The sequence below is a fragment of the Meles meles genome, chromosome 12 (genome assembly GCF_922984935.1).
Source record: "Meles meles chromosome 12, mMelMel3.1 paternal haplotype, whole genome shotgun sequence".
In the NCBI taxonomy this organism is placed as follows: Eukaryota; Metazoa; Chordata; class Mammalia; order Carnivora; family Mustelidae; genus Meles; species Meles meles.
This window is the reverse complement of record NC_060077.1, coordinates 14682348-14698038: the sequence shown is the minus strand read 5'-3', so window position 1 is coordinate 14698038 and position 15691 is coordinate 14682348. Positions and strand designations below refer to the sequence as shown.

The 15691-nt window shown below is 55.7% G+C and overlaps 1 protein-coding gene across 3 annotated transcripts; it reads left to right on the top strand.

Annotated features, from left to right (window-relative positions):
* Window positions 1-4486: 4486 nt before the first annotated feature.
* CDK2AP1 (cyclin dependent kinase 2 associated protein 1) lies at window positions 4487-14235 on the top strand. 3 transcript variants are annotated; one of them, XM_046026117.1, is made up of 4 exons: window positions 4487-4835; window positions 9287-9384; window positions 10954-11080; window positions 13460-14235. In XM_046026117.1, exons 1-4 carry the CDS (start codon window positions 4781-4783, stop codon window positions 13525-13527), a joined length of 348 nt encoding a protein of 115 aa, XP_045882073.1. In that variant the 5' UTR covers window positions 4487-4780; the 3' UTR covers window positions 13528-14235. The 3 variants fall into 3 exon arrangements, with proteins under 3 accessions (XP_045882073.1, XP_045882074.1, XP_045882075.1); XM_046026118.1 differs by lacking the exon at window positions 4487-4835 and adding an exon at window positions 8359-8426; XM_046026119.1 differs by lacking the exon at window positions 4487-4835 and adding an exon at window positions 8771-8863.
* Window positions 14236-15691: the final 1456 nt, after the last annotated feature.

The window sequence follows — 15691 nt, the reverse complement described above, 5'->3', positions numbered from 1 at the left end:
TCTCACTTTGAAGCTAGAGTAATCAAAGCCATTTGACTTGGTGTAAGGATAGACCTGCAGATTGATGGAACAGGACTGAGAGTCTAGAAATAAATGCTCATCTTTATCATCAATTGATTTTCAACAAGGATGCCAAGACCACTCAATGGGAAAGAACAGTCTTCCTAATGAATGGTATGCGGACAGATAGACACCCACATACAAAGAATGAACTTGGACCCACATCACACCATACACAATAAATAATTTAAAAATAGATCAAACACATGGAGCGCCTGGGTGGCTCAGTTGGTTGAGTGTCTGCCTTCGGCTGAGGTCACAATCTCAGAGGGTCCTGGGATCGAGTCCCACGTCTGGTTCCTTACTCTGTGGGGAGCTGGCTTCTTCCTCTCCTTCTGTCTGCTCCCCCTTCTTGAACTCTCTCTGGGTCAAATAGGTAAATAAAATCCTTAAAAAATAATAAAAAATACAAATGGATCAAACACCTAAATGCAAGAATAAAAACTTTAAAACTCTTTCAAAGAGGGGTACCTGGGTGGCTCAGTGGGGTAAGCCTCTGCCTTCAGCTCAGGTCCTGATCTCAGGGTCCTGGGATCGAGTCCCACATTGGACTCTCTGCTCAGTGGAGAGCATGCTTTCCCTCCCCACCCCCTGCCTACCCCTCTGCCTACTTGTGATCTCTGTCAAATAAATAAATAAAATATTTTTTAAAAATTTTTAAAGATTTTATTTATTTATTTGACACAGAGAGAGATCACAAGTAGGCAAAGAGGCAGGCAGAGAGAGAGAGAGAGAGGAGGAAGCAGGCTCCCTGTGGGGCTCCATCCCAGGACCCTGGGACCATGACCTCAGCTGAAGGCAGAGGCTTTAACCCACTGAGCCATTCAGGCGCCCCAAATAAATAAAATCTTAAAAAAAAAAAAAGACACCAAGAGCAGAAGCAAACCAAAAGAAAAAAGAATAGATAAATTGGACTTCAAATTAAGAACTTATGTGTCCATGAACATTATCAAGAAAATGAAAAGACAACCCACAGAACGGGAGAAAAGATTTGCAAATTATATATCTGAGAAGCAACTCTTTCCAGAATACATAAAGAATTCTTACAACCTAGGGGCGCCTGGGTGGCTCAGTGGGTTAAGCCGCTGCCTTCGGCTCGGGTCGTGATCTCCGGGTCCTGGAATTGAGTTCCACGTCGGGCTCTCTGCTCAGCAGGGAGCCTGCTTCCCTCTCTCTCTCTGCCTGCCTCTCTATCTACTTGTGATCTCTCTCTGTCAAATAAATAAATAAAATCTTAAAAAAAAAAAAAAGAATTCTTACAACCTAACATAAAGAGAAATCTCAATTTTAAAATGGGCAGGAGTGCCTGGCTGGCTCAGTCCGTGAAGCGTACAGCCCTTGAATCTTGGGCCTGTAAGTTCAAGCCCCATGTTGGGATGTAGTGAGTACTTATTTTTTTTAAATGATTTTATTTATTTATTTGACAGAGACACAGCGAGAGATGGAACACAAGCAGGGGGAGTGGGAGAGGGAGAAGCAGGCTTCCTACTGAGCAGGAAGCCCAATGCAGAGCATGACCTGAGCTGAAGTCAGATGCTTAAGACTGTACCACCCAGATGCCCCAAGATTACTTAATAATAAAATCTTAGGGGCTCGTGGGTGGCTCAGTCGATTAAGCGTCTGCCTTTGGATCAGGTCATGGTCCTGGAGTCCTAGGAGGGAGCCCCGTGTTAGGCTCCTGGCTCAGCGAGGAGTCTGCTTCTCCCTCTCCCTCTGCCTCACCTTCTGCTCATGCTCTCTCTCTCTCTGTCTCAAATACATAAATGAAATCTTTAAAAATAATAAATAAAATCTTTTTAAAAAAGAACACAAAAAATGGGCAAAGAACCAGAATAGACATATATCTCCCAAGATCTACAAATGGTTAGAAAACACAGGGCAAGATTCTCAGCATCACTATTCACTAGAGAAATGCAAATCAAAACCGTGAGATAAAAGTTCACATCCATTAGGATTAAAAAAAAAAAAAAAGCCAGATAATAAAAATATTAGTGGGAAGTAACTAGAACACTTTTACATCACTGGTAGGAATGGAAAATGGTACAGCCACTCTGGAAATAAGTCTGATAGTTTCTCAAAAAGTGAAAGGGAGTTACTATATGGCCTAGCAATTCCATTCCTGGGTATAGATCCCAAAGGATTGAGAACATGTTCCCGCACAAACTCGCACACCCATGTTCATAGCAGTGGTATTCACAATAGTCAAAAGGTAGACATAACCCAGATGTCCCTCAATGGGTAGATGGAGAAACAAAATAGAGTTTATCTGTACAATGGAATATTATTCAGCCATAAAAAAGGAACAAAGTACTGATATGTATTACAACACAGATGAACCTTGAAAACATGCTTAGAAGCCAGGCACGAAAGGTCACATGTTGTGTAATTCCATTTATATGAATAGTCCAGAATAGGCCAGTTCATAGATTAGCAGTTGCCTAAAGCTAGGTGTAATTATATATTTTTAAAGGGTACATTAAAAAAAAAGGGTACATTTTAAGCTAAATGAATTGTATGTCAATTAAAAGCAAAAGAAAAGGGGCGCCTGGGTGGCTCAGTGGGTTAAAGCCTCTGTCTTCAGTTCAGGTCAGGATCCCAGGGTCCCAGGATCGAGCCCCACATCAGGCTCTCTACTCAGTGGGGAGCCTGCTTCCCCCCCCCCCCGACCTCCGCCGCCTGCCTCTCTGCCTACTTGTGATCTATGTCTGTCAAATAAATAAAGTCTTTAAAAAAAAAGAAAAAAGTTTTCAGTGATGATCAGGCCTTAAAGTGAGGGGGTTAGGCATCACGTCAAAAAATAATATCAAAAGAGAATAGTCCAGACCATTTGCAGGAGGAATGGGGCAGGTCTCTGAGATCCAGATTCTTGCATCAAGCAAACTGAGGCCCAGGCACTCAGCTCTGAGGTAGAGCCAGAATTAGTACCCAGGTGTATCTGCCTTATGAGCTCTCTCCTTGCAGCTTCTAGCCCTGCACTGTCCAATAGGAAAGCCCCTACCTCTTGGGGCTGTGGCACCCTTGAAAAGTGATTAGTCTGAATTAAGATCCCGTGTGAGTAGTGTGCAATGCATGCTACTTCTCAAAGACTCTGTAGGGTGAAAAGAATAGAAAGTATCTTAACTTCTTTATGTTCATTATACTCGACATATTGTTCAAGATATATTGTGTCAAACAGATCAGTTTCGCCAGTCTTTTGATTTCTAAACTGTGACTGCTAGAAAATTTAAAATTACATATGTGGCACGCTTTTATATTTCGATTGGACAGTGCTACTCTGGAGTATTTGGGCCCCTGGGGCCGCGTAGGAGAGCTTGGCATTAATTCATTCACGAAATGAAGTTTTCCTGAGCATCCTTGGCTGAAGGAGCCTAAAGCTGATCCCCGGGGGTGCTGGTTAAGCTAGAGAGAGGGTATCACCTGCATTTTGAATCCTAAATGGGAAGAGGGAAGGCATGTGTGGTAACCCTTCCCTCTGGGCGGGGAGGTTGATGTCTTCTTCACTACATTCAGACGTGCCTGAAGGTCTGTGCCTAATTAAAATCTGCAAGCGTGGCGATTAAAAACGGCAGAAAAGGGTGGGTATCTTGTGTATTTTGACGAGCTTTACTGTTTAAGCGGAACTCCAAGAAACAGTACCTTCAAAAGCTTAGTCATCTAATCCAAGATACGCATTTGATGCTACATTTCGGTCAGACCTGAAGATGGGCTGGAGGGGGTGGGGTGGGGTGGGGTGGGAGGAGGGCGGAAAATTGTTACTCCAATAAAAAATTACTCCAGGAACGTAGTAATTTTGTCAAGTTCATTCTTGTATCCTCGGCGCCTGGACCGGTGCCAGGCACATAGTAGGCGCTACTTAAACATTTGAATGAGTTAAGATGTAGAGTTTACGTGGATGCGAGAGTGAATTTTGCACGGAAGAGGCCTCTGGTTTTTGTCAGTCTCCAAGGAGTCTCTTAGGCCCCCAGAAGGGTTAAAAACCACTTAATACTGACAGAGACACGAAATTTATTTGAAATCAACGTCAAGAATTGGTTGTTCTTATTCTGGGGAATGGCCAGACTTCGGCGTCTGGAATGATCTACGTGCTTAAAAATACCACTCGCCACCATTTTCTCCAGGTAATTTTCCATCCCTGCCCCCACATCCAAGGGGGGAAAAGTAATTCTGAAATCCTACCTAGCTATTAATAAAAAAAAAAAAAGAAAGAGAAAAGGAAGGAAGGAAAGAAAGAGACGAAGCGGTAAAATAGCGAGTCTCCGGGCGCTGAAAGCCTACCGAAGAAAGGGACCCACGCGGGCCTCGGGCGCCGCCGGGACCCAGCCCCCCAAACTTTGCCAAGTTGCGGGCGCCCAGCGGGGCCGGAGGCGCGGGGCGCGGCCGCGGGCGGAGCCGCCCCCTGACGCCGGGCCGCGGCGCGCCGGGCCGCCCCCTCCCGGCCCGGGCCGGCCCCGCTGGCTCCGCTCAAAGTTTGCGGCCGCCCCTGCGCCCGCCCGCCCGATGTATGGGTGATATACTGCAGCGGGTGTCAGGGTGAGGGACGGCCATATTTGCCGGTGCGGCCCGAGCCGTCAACAACAAAAAGTGCGCGGGAGCTCGGCGGGCGCACGGACGGGCGCTCGGACGCCGGGCCCGCCTCGCCGCCGCCCGGCCTCGCCGCCGCCGCCGCCGCCCTCGCGGGCCTGGCCCCGCGGCGCCCCGGCGCGCCCCGCCGCTCGGGGGGATGTCTTACAAACCGAACTTGGCCGCGCACATGCCCGCCGCCTCCCTCAACGCCGGTGAGTGAGTGCGCCCCGCGGGCCGCGCGCGCCGCGCCCCAAGTGCCGCCAAGTTGGGGGCCCGCACGCCCGGCCCCGGCTCCCGGGGGCCCGCGGTGGCCGGGGGGCTCCGGGCACCGGGTCCCAGCCCGGGGCAGCGCGGCCGCCGCCGCCATGATTCCGGCGCCCGCGCCGCCAAAGTTCGCGGGGGCGCCCCGTGCCGCGGCGGGGCTCGGTCGTGGCCCGGGCCGGGGGCGCGGGCGGCCGCCGCGGTCCCCCCCACGCCGGCGGCCGAGGGATCGCGGGGAGCGCGGCGGGCGAGGGCGGGGGAGGCTTTTCTCTGCTCCTTTTTCCTCTGGCTTTTGGGCGGCTCGGCGAGGGCCCCTGCCGGCGGGAGTCGGGAGCGGCCGGGCCACGCCGGGAGCGGGGCGCGGGGCCCGGGTCGCCCTTGGGGAGCTGGGGGTGCGGGCCCGGGGCTGGGTTGGGGGCGGGCTGCAGGGGTGCAGGCGAGCCAGGCCAGGCCGTGCGTGGGCAGGGCGGGGGCGGCGAGCGTGCCAGGTGCGGGCTCCCCCTGAGCGCGCGGGGCCGCTGGGGTCACCGGCGGTGCGGGGCACTCGATCATCCATGGGGGCTCGGTCCGGCGCGCCGGAGCTGGGGTGTCCGCAACGCGGCACGCCGAGTGTCCCCTCTGGCGTGCGCGGAGTGACAGAAGTTGGAGAAGACTGGGGGCTTCTGAGTGCCTGCGGGAGGTGGGTGAGGGCGGCGTTCAGCCCAGACCCCCGCATCTCCGAGCCCCCAAGTCTGGGCTTCTAAGGCCCCTTCTGCGGAAGCCGGAGTGGAGGGGCGTCCTACCCCTTTCCGGGGGCTGGAGCCCGGCGATCCCAGGAAACTCCTCCAGAAGTTGTCAGGCGGCTCCAGGCTGCGCCCCGGAGCTTGCCCCAGGGATCCAGGGAGGCCTGGGGTGGAGGAAGGAAGATGATGAGGTTAGGGTGTGACCTGCTTTTCCCCTTGCTTGGGTCTTTCTCCTTTAGACACTTGGCAGCAGACTTCCAAAAAAGCAGGCGCGCTGGAGGGGGGAGGGGGCAGAGGCCTGGTGGGGGTGGGGATTGGCCTTGCTGGTCAGAAATGCCACGTTGGCAGTTGGCCGCGAGTTTTGGGCCTTGTCTCCAAACGGTGACTCTATAACTCCAAAAAGCTGAAGAGGGACCCAGGAAATCAGTCTGTCTCTCTATCTATCTGTATGTATTTTAACTTACAGGACACAGATTTGGGGATTGGAAAGGGTTAAGATTCAGGGTGTCAGTGGAGGCAAAGTTGAATTGGTTAAATTTGGGGTCTGTGTCCCAAGAGCCAACAGCCACTATTTTTTCAAATGTTCGCACCACCTTTGGGGTCTGCAGACCTTACAGAGACAGGCTTTGTGGTCCAGATAGGATTTCTCTTTGCCTGCCTCATCCTTTTCTGGGGTATGTGGGCTTGAAGGTCTTGCTGCCAGCCTGGGCACCCTGGAAATCTCAGGCCTGGCCTAGGATAGTTGAGGCAGGTGCCCTAAACTGAGACTTTTGGGGATTGGGGTCAAGTGACAGGGGCACCCACTCAGGACCCCTGCAGCCCTGTGCTGGGCTGGCTGGCACCTGTGCACAGGTTTTCCTCTGTGCTGATTGACAGGAGGACTGCTGAGGTCCCCAGATATCTGGTGTTATGGTGGGGGGCTGCGCTCCTCCCCATGGACCCTTAAGAAAGCCCCAGCCTCCCCCTGCCATTTGCATCCAAGATGGACTCTCCGCTGCCGCTCCTCCGGCTTCCTTGTCATCATCCCTCACGCCCTCCAGCCCTGCCTCCCGCTCGCGGGTTGCCAAGCCGTGGCCTGGCCGGCGGTGGCAGTGGCGGAGTTAGACAAAGCCCCCGCCTCCCCGCCGGAGAGCACATCCCACCCCCCCCAGGCGCCCCAAGTGGCGGGAAGGCCGCCAGCTCCCCAGGCCCAGGCCGCTCTTTGTCTGGCGTGGGGGCGGGGAGCTGCGCCTGGCCCCAGGAGCTGCTGGCCTCTGCCAATCCCTCCCTCGGCTCCGGGCCCTCCCTGGTCCCCGCACACTGCGTGCATTGTCTGTGATGCTCGGAGACTGCTGTGCTCACGCCCAGTCTGGTTTTCTCCCTGGCCTCCTGCAGCCCGCTGCACTGGCCCTCCCCGTGTCTGCCGGAAGGAGTGGGCATGAGTAGAACTCAGGGCCCTTCTGCCAACTCTCCCCAGGGCCTCACACACCCCCCTCTCCTGTTCAGCAGAGTAAGAGACTGGCACTGCCGCACGATTGGGTCACTTGCCATGTCACCTGGTGATGGGAGAGGGAAGCCCTCTGCTGTTGCTTGACCCCAGCCCCCCACCCAAACCAGGCGATTTCTCTTCCCTCTCTCAGCACCCACCCCCTAGACCTAACCCATGGAAGACTGGTCTTTCAGACATTCTGTTGGGAGCCATTGCCTCAAACAGGTGGAGAAACTGAGCCCCAGAGAGGGAAAGGTCTCTTCCAAGGTCACAGCCAGACCAAGTCCTGGTCCAGGCACGGGTCTGTAGGAAAGCAGGAAAGCGGATGGGACAGGAGGCAGGGAGGTGAGAAACACGTGACCAGCAACAAGAGGTGAGGGCAGTCCAGGGAGTGAGCTCCCGAGTCCCGCTCATCTCCTGCCCACCACCCGGAATGTCCTGGGCCCTGGGCTGCTCTGCAGGAGGGTGTACCCCCGTAGGGTTGCACTTAGCGTCCTGGCCTTCCAGAGAAGTGTGATATCTTGTGGCGGTCAGGGCTGGAACCCGGATCTGGGGCTGCAAAGACCACACTCATTGCCCACGTCAGGAGGTTCGGGAAGTTGGCGTTTGGCTGCTATGGTGAGGGGTCCTTTGGGGGGGGGCACCCACCCCGTCCTGTCCCTGTGCTCCAGCCGCTGCACGTCTGTGGTTGCCTTGGATGGAGGTCGCAGTACTGCTGGTAGTTCGTCCCCAGCCTGAGCACCGTGGGCCCCGTAGCAGAGGTGTCTTACCATCCCGGCTTGAGAGGCGTGGTGACTGGGGTGAGGACAGACCCCGTGATGTGCCCTCTCACCAGCTGAGAGGCAGCAGGAACCATGTTCCCTGACTGGGCACCCCACATCGGAGCCTATACCAGGGCCCCGGCTTGGGGTGGGAGAGGTAAAATCCGGGGCAGGCCTGAGAGTGAGGAGGACATCTCGGGTACAGAGCTGTCCCCAGCTCCTGGCCAGAAGGACAGAGGGACAGAGCTTGGGGTACCAGCCTGTCCTGTGGCGGGTGGCTCAGGAGAACGCCCACCCTCTCCAGACTGTGTGTCTCTTCGCGGTGCGGGCCTCCAGGGCTCCCCGAGGGCCCCTTGCACTCCGGCAGCCGGAGCTCCCGAGCGTCCTTCCTCCCTGTCCCCTCCCCTGCTCGCACCAGATGAGCAGCTGGTCGGTTTGGCCAGCCTGGCACCAGCTGTCCATCCCCGGGGCCAAGTCTGCGTAGTGCGCCGTGTGCTTGAGAGACCGTGTGGCTCTGGGGGCGGCAGGCAGAGGGGGAGCTGCTCCTCGGCTGGGCGTGGAGGCAGGCGGTCGGCTGCCGAGGAGGGCTAGGTAAATTCTCCATGGTTACCGCTGTTTGTAATTCTGCAGGACATCCTCTACCCGCTAATGGCCACTTGGCCGCCATTATGGGTCTGCACGCTTCCGGCTACTGAGCTGGAGCCGGAAAATTCCCCGCTGATGACTCCCCACCCCACCCCCCCCAGCCCGGAGACTCCACTCCGAGCTGGGCCCTGTCCCCACGTGCTCCCTCGCCGCTGAGGGACGGGGTGTCTGAGTGCTGCAGTGCCCAGACGGAGCCCTGTCCCTCCCCTCTTGGGGTGGGAGCCATCCAGGGGTAGGAGCAGACTGTTGCGGGTCCTGGCCCCTCTTTGGGGAGGGAACCACAGGGGCTCAGGCAGACGGAGGGGCGACCGAGGACACGCAGAGACACGGTGATAGACTCCAGATTCCTGACTTGAGGTCCAGTGAGCCGGTCTCCAGCCGGGGTGAGGTCTCCGGTCCTCAGAGCCCTCCCTGTCTCCTTTAGCAGATGTGGGCAGGGGCCGGGCGCGTGCTGTGTGGACCGGCCCCAGTAGCAGGTGGGCCCCTGTAGCAGGGGTTAGGCCAAGAGTAGCCACAGATTTCGTCTTTGCTACCAATCCCGACCTCATGGCTAGGAGAGAGTCCGGTGGTTGGGGCGCGGTGGCCGCTGTGCTGGTGAGAATGAGGAACGGTGACCTGTTTGTTGAATTTTCCTGTCGTCGAGACCAGACATCGCCGAACCAGGGGACGGGAGTGGGGTCTCTGTCCTTTGAGGACAAAATACCGCTGTTTGGCCTGGTCCCGGGGCAGGGGGACTGTGGCAGAACCCAGAGTCTTTGCTTTGGGTAGAGTTACACGATCACTGACTCTTCTCTTGTCCCCCATAGCTGGGAGCGTCCACCCGCCCTCCACCAGCATGGCGACATCCTCCCAGTACCGCCAGCTGCTGAGCGACTACGGGCCGCCGTCTCTCGGCTACACCCAGGTACGGCAGTGGGGGATGTGTGGCAGGACGGGCCGTGGGGCTGGCCTGGGCACCGAGGGGACATGCTTCCCACCGTCCGGGCAGGAGAGCGGCTGGGACAGGTGGAGTAGACGTGATGGGATGGAACGGTCATCTGGACTTTGACCAGGGCCCTGGCCAGCCTCAGGTCTCAAGCCTTGAGGCATCAGGCATCAGGGCGGGGTGGGGGGTGGGGGTTGTTTCACGGCGGTCCTGAGAGGTGGGGGGTGGAGAGCCCAAGGAGAGGCTGGGAAGGCCTGAGGGCTGCACACCCTGTTGGGGCTGCCGGCCACGTGTGTCCCTGTGGCGGGGGTCTCTGGATTGGACCCCTGAGGAAGTGAGGCTTGACCTGGGCTCTGGATCTGTGCCTGGGCAGGGAAGAGCTCACTCCCTCCCCTCAGGTCATGGCTCCAGCAAAGAGGAGGACGGGGCCCTATCCTTTTGGAGCCCAGATGCACATCATTGGGAATGGAGGTCCTTGACCTGGGCCACGGGGGTTTCCTGTGGTTCTGCCCCCTGCTTGGCAGCCTCGTAGAGATCCGCTTCCTCATCGCCCAGCGGGGTCTGTGCTGGCACTGGCCTCACTGGCCGCCGCCGGTGGACAGACCTGGCCAGGCCGCATGCCTCGGTGCCTCTGGCCGTGGCTGCTGTGGGGTTCTCTGCCGTCACTGGAACACGGCGGCATTCTAGGGTCGCCGCGGAGGCTGGCCCTGGGAGAGGGTGGCGGCTGGCCATGCTGCGCCAGGCCGTGCTGTCCCAGGAGCAGATGCGGGACCTGGGCCGGGACCGCCGAAGGAAGCGGCGGTGGGAGGATGGCGGGGAGGATCCCCGTGCCAGGAGGCGGCACCCGGAGGGTGCTGGGGAGCTGAGCGAGGACAGGAGGAAGGCCCTGGAGGCAGGACTTGGAGGCGGCAGAGGAGGAGGGAGGAGCGGGCGAGGGCCTTGTGGGGGGCCTGCGGGGACCCCATTCTCACTCATTGGGGTGCTTACTTTGGCTATGGGCGGGGTCTAGAGAAAAAGGGGTTTTGTGGGGTGAACTCTGCCAGCGGAGGGGGCGAATGAGTGAATTGAAACACGTTCTGTGTTCTGTCCGGATGGTCTTTGGCAATTCTTTGTAGTCCTGTTGACCCCAAGGTGTGGCCCCCGTCTCGCTCCTGTGCTCTGGACCGTCCTCCCCTGGGATGTACGTGTGCATCGAGCTAGGTCCTAGGAAGTGCCCAGTGGTTGCCGAGACAAGCCGGTCCTTCTTTTTTCTCATCTGAGATGTTAAAAGCCATCTGGAGGCTGCTGGTGGTTTCGTTCTCTGCAGGAGGACAGCGGAGAGGCCCAGCTCTCTGGTCTGCGGTTACCTCTCAGGGTGGACCAGCGTGGCCCCGGCACAGACGGCTGCTCGGGGAGACTAGGCCAGGCTGCCCTGCCTCCAGGAGCCGCCTCAGGGCCGGGCCTCTCCCTGCCCTGTCCTTGCTGTGGCTGGCGTATGGTGCGGTCCTGACCGTGACCTTGGGGTGAGGTTAGGGTTCGGTCCATGTAAGCTCTTCCTTCTGATTCTAGGGAACAGGGAACAGCCAGGTACCCCAAAGCAAGTATGCTGAGCTGCTGGCCATCATTGAGGAGCTGGGGAAGGAGATCAGACCCACGTACGCGGGGAGCAAGAGTGCCATGGAGAGACTAAAACGGGGTAAGTAGTGGGATCCAGACTCCTCTGACGGGTGCCGCCTCTCTGGGCGTGTGTGTGGGGAGGTCCCCTGTGCCCCAGGGGCTCCCAAATCGTTAATCCGGTGTTGAGGCCTCCGCAGGGGCGGGGGTGGGCCAGGCCGTGGGATGAAGCCTCTTCTTGGGCTCTGACTGGAAGGCCTCGTGTGCCTCCTGGGAGGGTCCCCACGCTTTAAAAAAGGAATCTTTATAGCCCAGATCCTGCTGCTTTGTTTGTTGCCTGCTCTGCCCCTGTTGGCTACTGCTGGGCCCAGGGAGCCGCAGGAGGCCAGACACGCCAGGCTTCCTTCTCTGGGTGGGCGGGGGACATGGAGTCATGAGGTCCTGGGTCCTGTGTTGCCCTCTGCTGTACGCTCTTTGGAGCAGAGCCCGAGGGGGTGCCTGGGTCCGTGCTAGTCTGGGAGGGAGAGCAGGAATGCTCTGAAGTTCCTTGGTGATTGCAGAGGGAGGGCGGGCGGGCAGGAGCATGATGTCACAGAAAACCGGTGACTCACGTGAAGACGTGACTGACCAGCTGATTGGGGCAGCGGGGAGGGGGGCATGAAATTGGCTGGCACCTCACGAAGTCACCGGGGTAGAGGGGAGAGGAGCATTTCTGCTCCTAGAAGGTGGCAGTGCAGAACAGCAGTGGCCTAGGTGTGAATTAATTTCGGGAGGGATCTGGTGTTCCGAGGAAGGCTGCAGAGGCAAGTCTGGAGTGAATCTGGGGCATAAAGGGGGGCTTCTGCGGAGGCTAGGGCTCCACACTGGTGGGCCAGGCTGGCTGAGTACAGCAGTGGGCTTCCCTGGTGTTTATGAAGCCTTCGTGGACAGGGCTTGTGGGGGGGTGAACCCTGACCCACCCCGGGGGTGCACGGGCAGGTGAACATTGCTCTGTGTCCAGACCTCTGTTTAGAGGCAGGGGAAGCAAGACAGTCGTGACATCTGGAGTTCTGGCTACCCGAGTGGAAATCCCTGGGAAGATGCTGGACCCCAGCGTCTTACAGGTGATCTGCAGTCACCCTAAAAAGCCAGCAGGTTCAGGCCAGACAGTGCTTGTGCCTCGTGATGGCTCCAGGGCATCAGCTGGTCCCACGGTCACGCTCACCAGTAGCAGAGTCCAGGCTAGGCAAGTTCCTGTCCGAACAGGGTAAAGAAGGGTCATAAAGGGTACGGGGAAGTCAGGCGCATGGTGGGTAGGTAGTTCAGCAAACTATAACTGATAGGCCAAGCATGTTTTTTAGTTTTTAATGGTGGGAGATGATTCTGTGGGGTGCGTGGGTGGCTCAGTCGTTAAGCCTCTCCCTTTGGCTCAGGTCATGATCCCAGAGTCCTCCCATCCAGCCCCGTGTCCGCCTCCCCGCTCAGCAGGGGTCTGCTTCTCCGTCTCCTGCTCCCCCTGCTTCGGCTTGCTCCCTCACTGTGTCTCTGTCAAATAAATAAATAACATCTTAAAAAAAAAAAAAAAAGATTCTGTGACACGTGAAACTGATCTGCAGCTCAGACTTCAGCGTTGGTAATAAAGGGTTATTGGAAGATGGCCACACCCTTTGGTTCTCTAGTGGCTGCTAGAACGGTTGTGACACAGCCTATGTGGCCTGCAAAACCTGAGATATTTACCCGTCTGGCCCTTTCTGGAAAAAAGTCTTTTGAAGCTCGGAGATAAGATATGTGGGACGTGGCCACCTGCGTGACAGGGGGAATGTCATTCACAATGCCCTCCGGCTGTCCCTCTCAGAAGGAGTACATTCTTTGTGTCTTTTAAAACGAGATTAGTGTCTCACCGCATTCACTAAAGGCAACGACGACAACAACACAACCAACTCAACAACCAAATGGTAGCCAGCAAACCAGAGAGGAGACAGGCAGGGGAGCGATGGGGTGGAAGGTGCTCTTGGCACCCAGCGGGCCACGTCACAGTGGACCAAGGTTGGACATAAACGAGCAGTCTTGCATCCTAACTGTGCAGGCCGGACACTGGACAAGCCCTTTCTAGGACTTAGAATATGAAGAAGCCAGAGAAAAATCATGATTGGAAGTCCTGGACTCTGCAGAGTGGGTCAGGCTTACCGAAAGCGGGTGGAGACGCACCTTCTTTGGTCCTCTGACGGCCTGACCTGCCAAGAGAGCTTGCTGGTCGTCCCCGTGTGTGCGGGAAGGGATTGATAGGAGCCATGAAGAGGAGTCTGGGCTGGGAGGGAAGGCGTTCAAGGTGGGGGTTTCCAAACCGTGGGAATCACAGGGTGGTTTGGATGCAGGTCCCGAGGTCCCTTCCAGGGCGAGGGCTTTTCAGCTGGGTTGCGCTGGGCCCTCTTCCTCTCCGGGAGTGGGTTCTGCTGGACCTCAGCCTCTGCTTCTCCTCCAGGCATCATTCACGCCAGAGGACTGGTTCGAGAATGCTTGGCGGAAACGGAGCGGAATGCCCGATCCTAGCTGCCGATCAGCGCGGAAGGTTTTCCATCTTTGTCTAAGACCAGAAGTTATAGCTCATCTCCCATGTTCAGATGAAACTCTTGCTTTCAAAATGGTAACAGTTTGGTTTCTCCTTCCCACACCCCTCCCGTGGTTCACGAGGCTCTGAGATTGAGAAGTATTTTGCAGTGGATTAGGATTTATGTTTTCAATAGTTAGGAATTACCCAGGGGTTTTGTTTTTTGTTTTTGTTTTTCTCCTAAGCGTGGATTTAAAAGATGCACGTAAAAGATACCTGTCTCACAGCAAAGTTCCCAGTTACGTTACCCAGAATGTTCTCCGTTCTTTTTCATAAGCTAATACAACTCTGAGGGTTTTTTTGGTTTGTTTTGTTTTTTGAGTGCATACGTTTGCCCCACGGTGTGTGTTCCGCTTAATATAACTTCTTTTGTGCTTAAGCATTTGCTTGCATGACTACGAGTGCTTTGAGGTCAATTTTTAAAAAATGCACAAGTTATAAATACAGAAGAGAGAGCAACCCTACCGAACCTGACCTAACAAGAACCCCCTCACCCCCCAGTTTTCCTGCCAAGACTGTGTGTGGATGTCAGTTCTGCTTTTCCCATAAGGTGATCTAAACATCTGGAAGAAAAATGACTAAAACTGTTTGCATCTTTGTATGTATTTATTACTTGATGTAATAAAGCTTATTTTCATTAACAATTTGTATTAAGGTGTGGGTTCCTTGAATTCTTAAGTGTTTATTTTTTTGTGTATTTTTTTTTTAAGTGATATTAAAAAAAAATAGCTTCTTGGGGCACCTGGCTGGCTCAGTCCCTAGAGGTGCAACTCTTGATCCGGGGCTTGTGAGTTCGAGCCCCATGTCGCGTGTGGCGATGACTTAAAATCTTTAAAACAAAACAAAATGAGAGAGATCCCTGCCCCAGAGGGTTTGCCCACCTAGTCCCAGAACCATTTTGTGTGCCGACGGCAGAAACACCCTGGGCCGAGGAAGGCAGTTGTTTGCCTAAGTCGGAAGGTGGGGGTCAGGCGAAGCTGCATCCTGGTGCATTGTGACTGCTGCGGACATGGGTGCCCTCCAGGGAAGTGAGCAAGAACAGGAATGAAGGGGGTCTTACTGACTCTCCCCGCCGCCTGCCCACAGTGAGGCAGTTCTCAGCTTCCAGATGCTTGTCCTGTGAGCATTTCCGGGCTGCTCCAGGAGTCTACTTCTCCTACGAGGGGGCCTCTGGACTCCCGTGAGCTTCCTCTGGTGACCCCCGGGGACAATCCGCTGCCCTGGTGCTCGGGAATGCTGGCCTGCGCTGGCTGTGCTGAGACTGGGGGGGTGAGCCCCAGCAGCAGCCCCCAAAGGGATTTGGTGGTGATTTTTACTCCATTCCTGAGGTGCTAAGCCCTGGTCAGCACCATCCGTGGTGACCTGGAGACCGAGACAAAGGAGAGATGGGGTCAGTTTTGCAGGCAGGAGGGATGGGCCCAGCCACGATGGGTCCAAAGGCGGGTAAAGGACTCAAGGGAGCGGGCATATCTATGTCTGTTTCATGCACAAATTCCAAAAGGTACAAGAGAGGAGACAGATTGAAGCCTCTGTCTCTGCTGTCTACAGCTCCCAAATTTCTCTTTGCACGGTTACTGCTTGTCATGTACCCTTCCAGGCACTTGGCTACCTTCTGAATGGAGGTCCGCGTGGGGACGGGTCCTGGGTGCTGCGACCGGCCTCCAGAGCCTTGCACACAATGCTTAAGCTTCCAGACCAGCTCGCTCTGAAGTGAGAAGAGCCTTACCCGCTGCCTTAAAGGGGAATTTCTTTGGACACAGGTACTGGGCACACGGTCCGTGCGTACTCAATGGGCTGGTTTTGACTGCAGGTCCTGTCTGACAGTGGCCTTCTCCCGTCACGGTTTTTCCCCTACTTATTTTATGGGTGAACCCCAGATGTGTTCTGACAAGCCAAGCTATTACCTCTGCCTAAAAGACCCACACAATTGTAGGGTCAAATCCAGCTTGAGTGATGGCCTTGTGCAAATTCACAATCAGGTTTCTGGAAACTCCTCTCATAAATCCACTTGTAAACACATAGAGAATATCATGTATTTTTTTTTTTTTTTTAAGAAAGCTCTACCCCCATTGTGGGTCTCAAACTCATGACCCTGAGATCAAAGTG

Excerpts from the sequence above, each read along its gene's own strand:
- CDK2AP1 (XM_046026117.1), top strand. The coding sequence starts at position 4,781 with ATGTCTTACAAACCGAACTTGGCCGCGCACATGCCCGCCGCCTCCCTC. Across the intron at positions 4,836-9,286 it reads CGCCGCCTCCCTCAACGCCG|CTGGGAGCGTCCACCCGCCC; the intron begins GTGAGTGAGTGC and ends TGTCCCCCATAG. Across the intron at positions 11,081-13,459 it reads CATGGAGAGACTAAAACGGG|GCATCATTCACGCCAGAGGA; the intron begins GTAAGTAGTGGG and ends CTTCTCCTCCAG.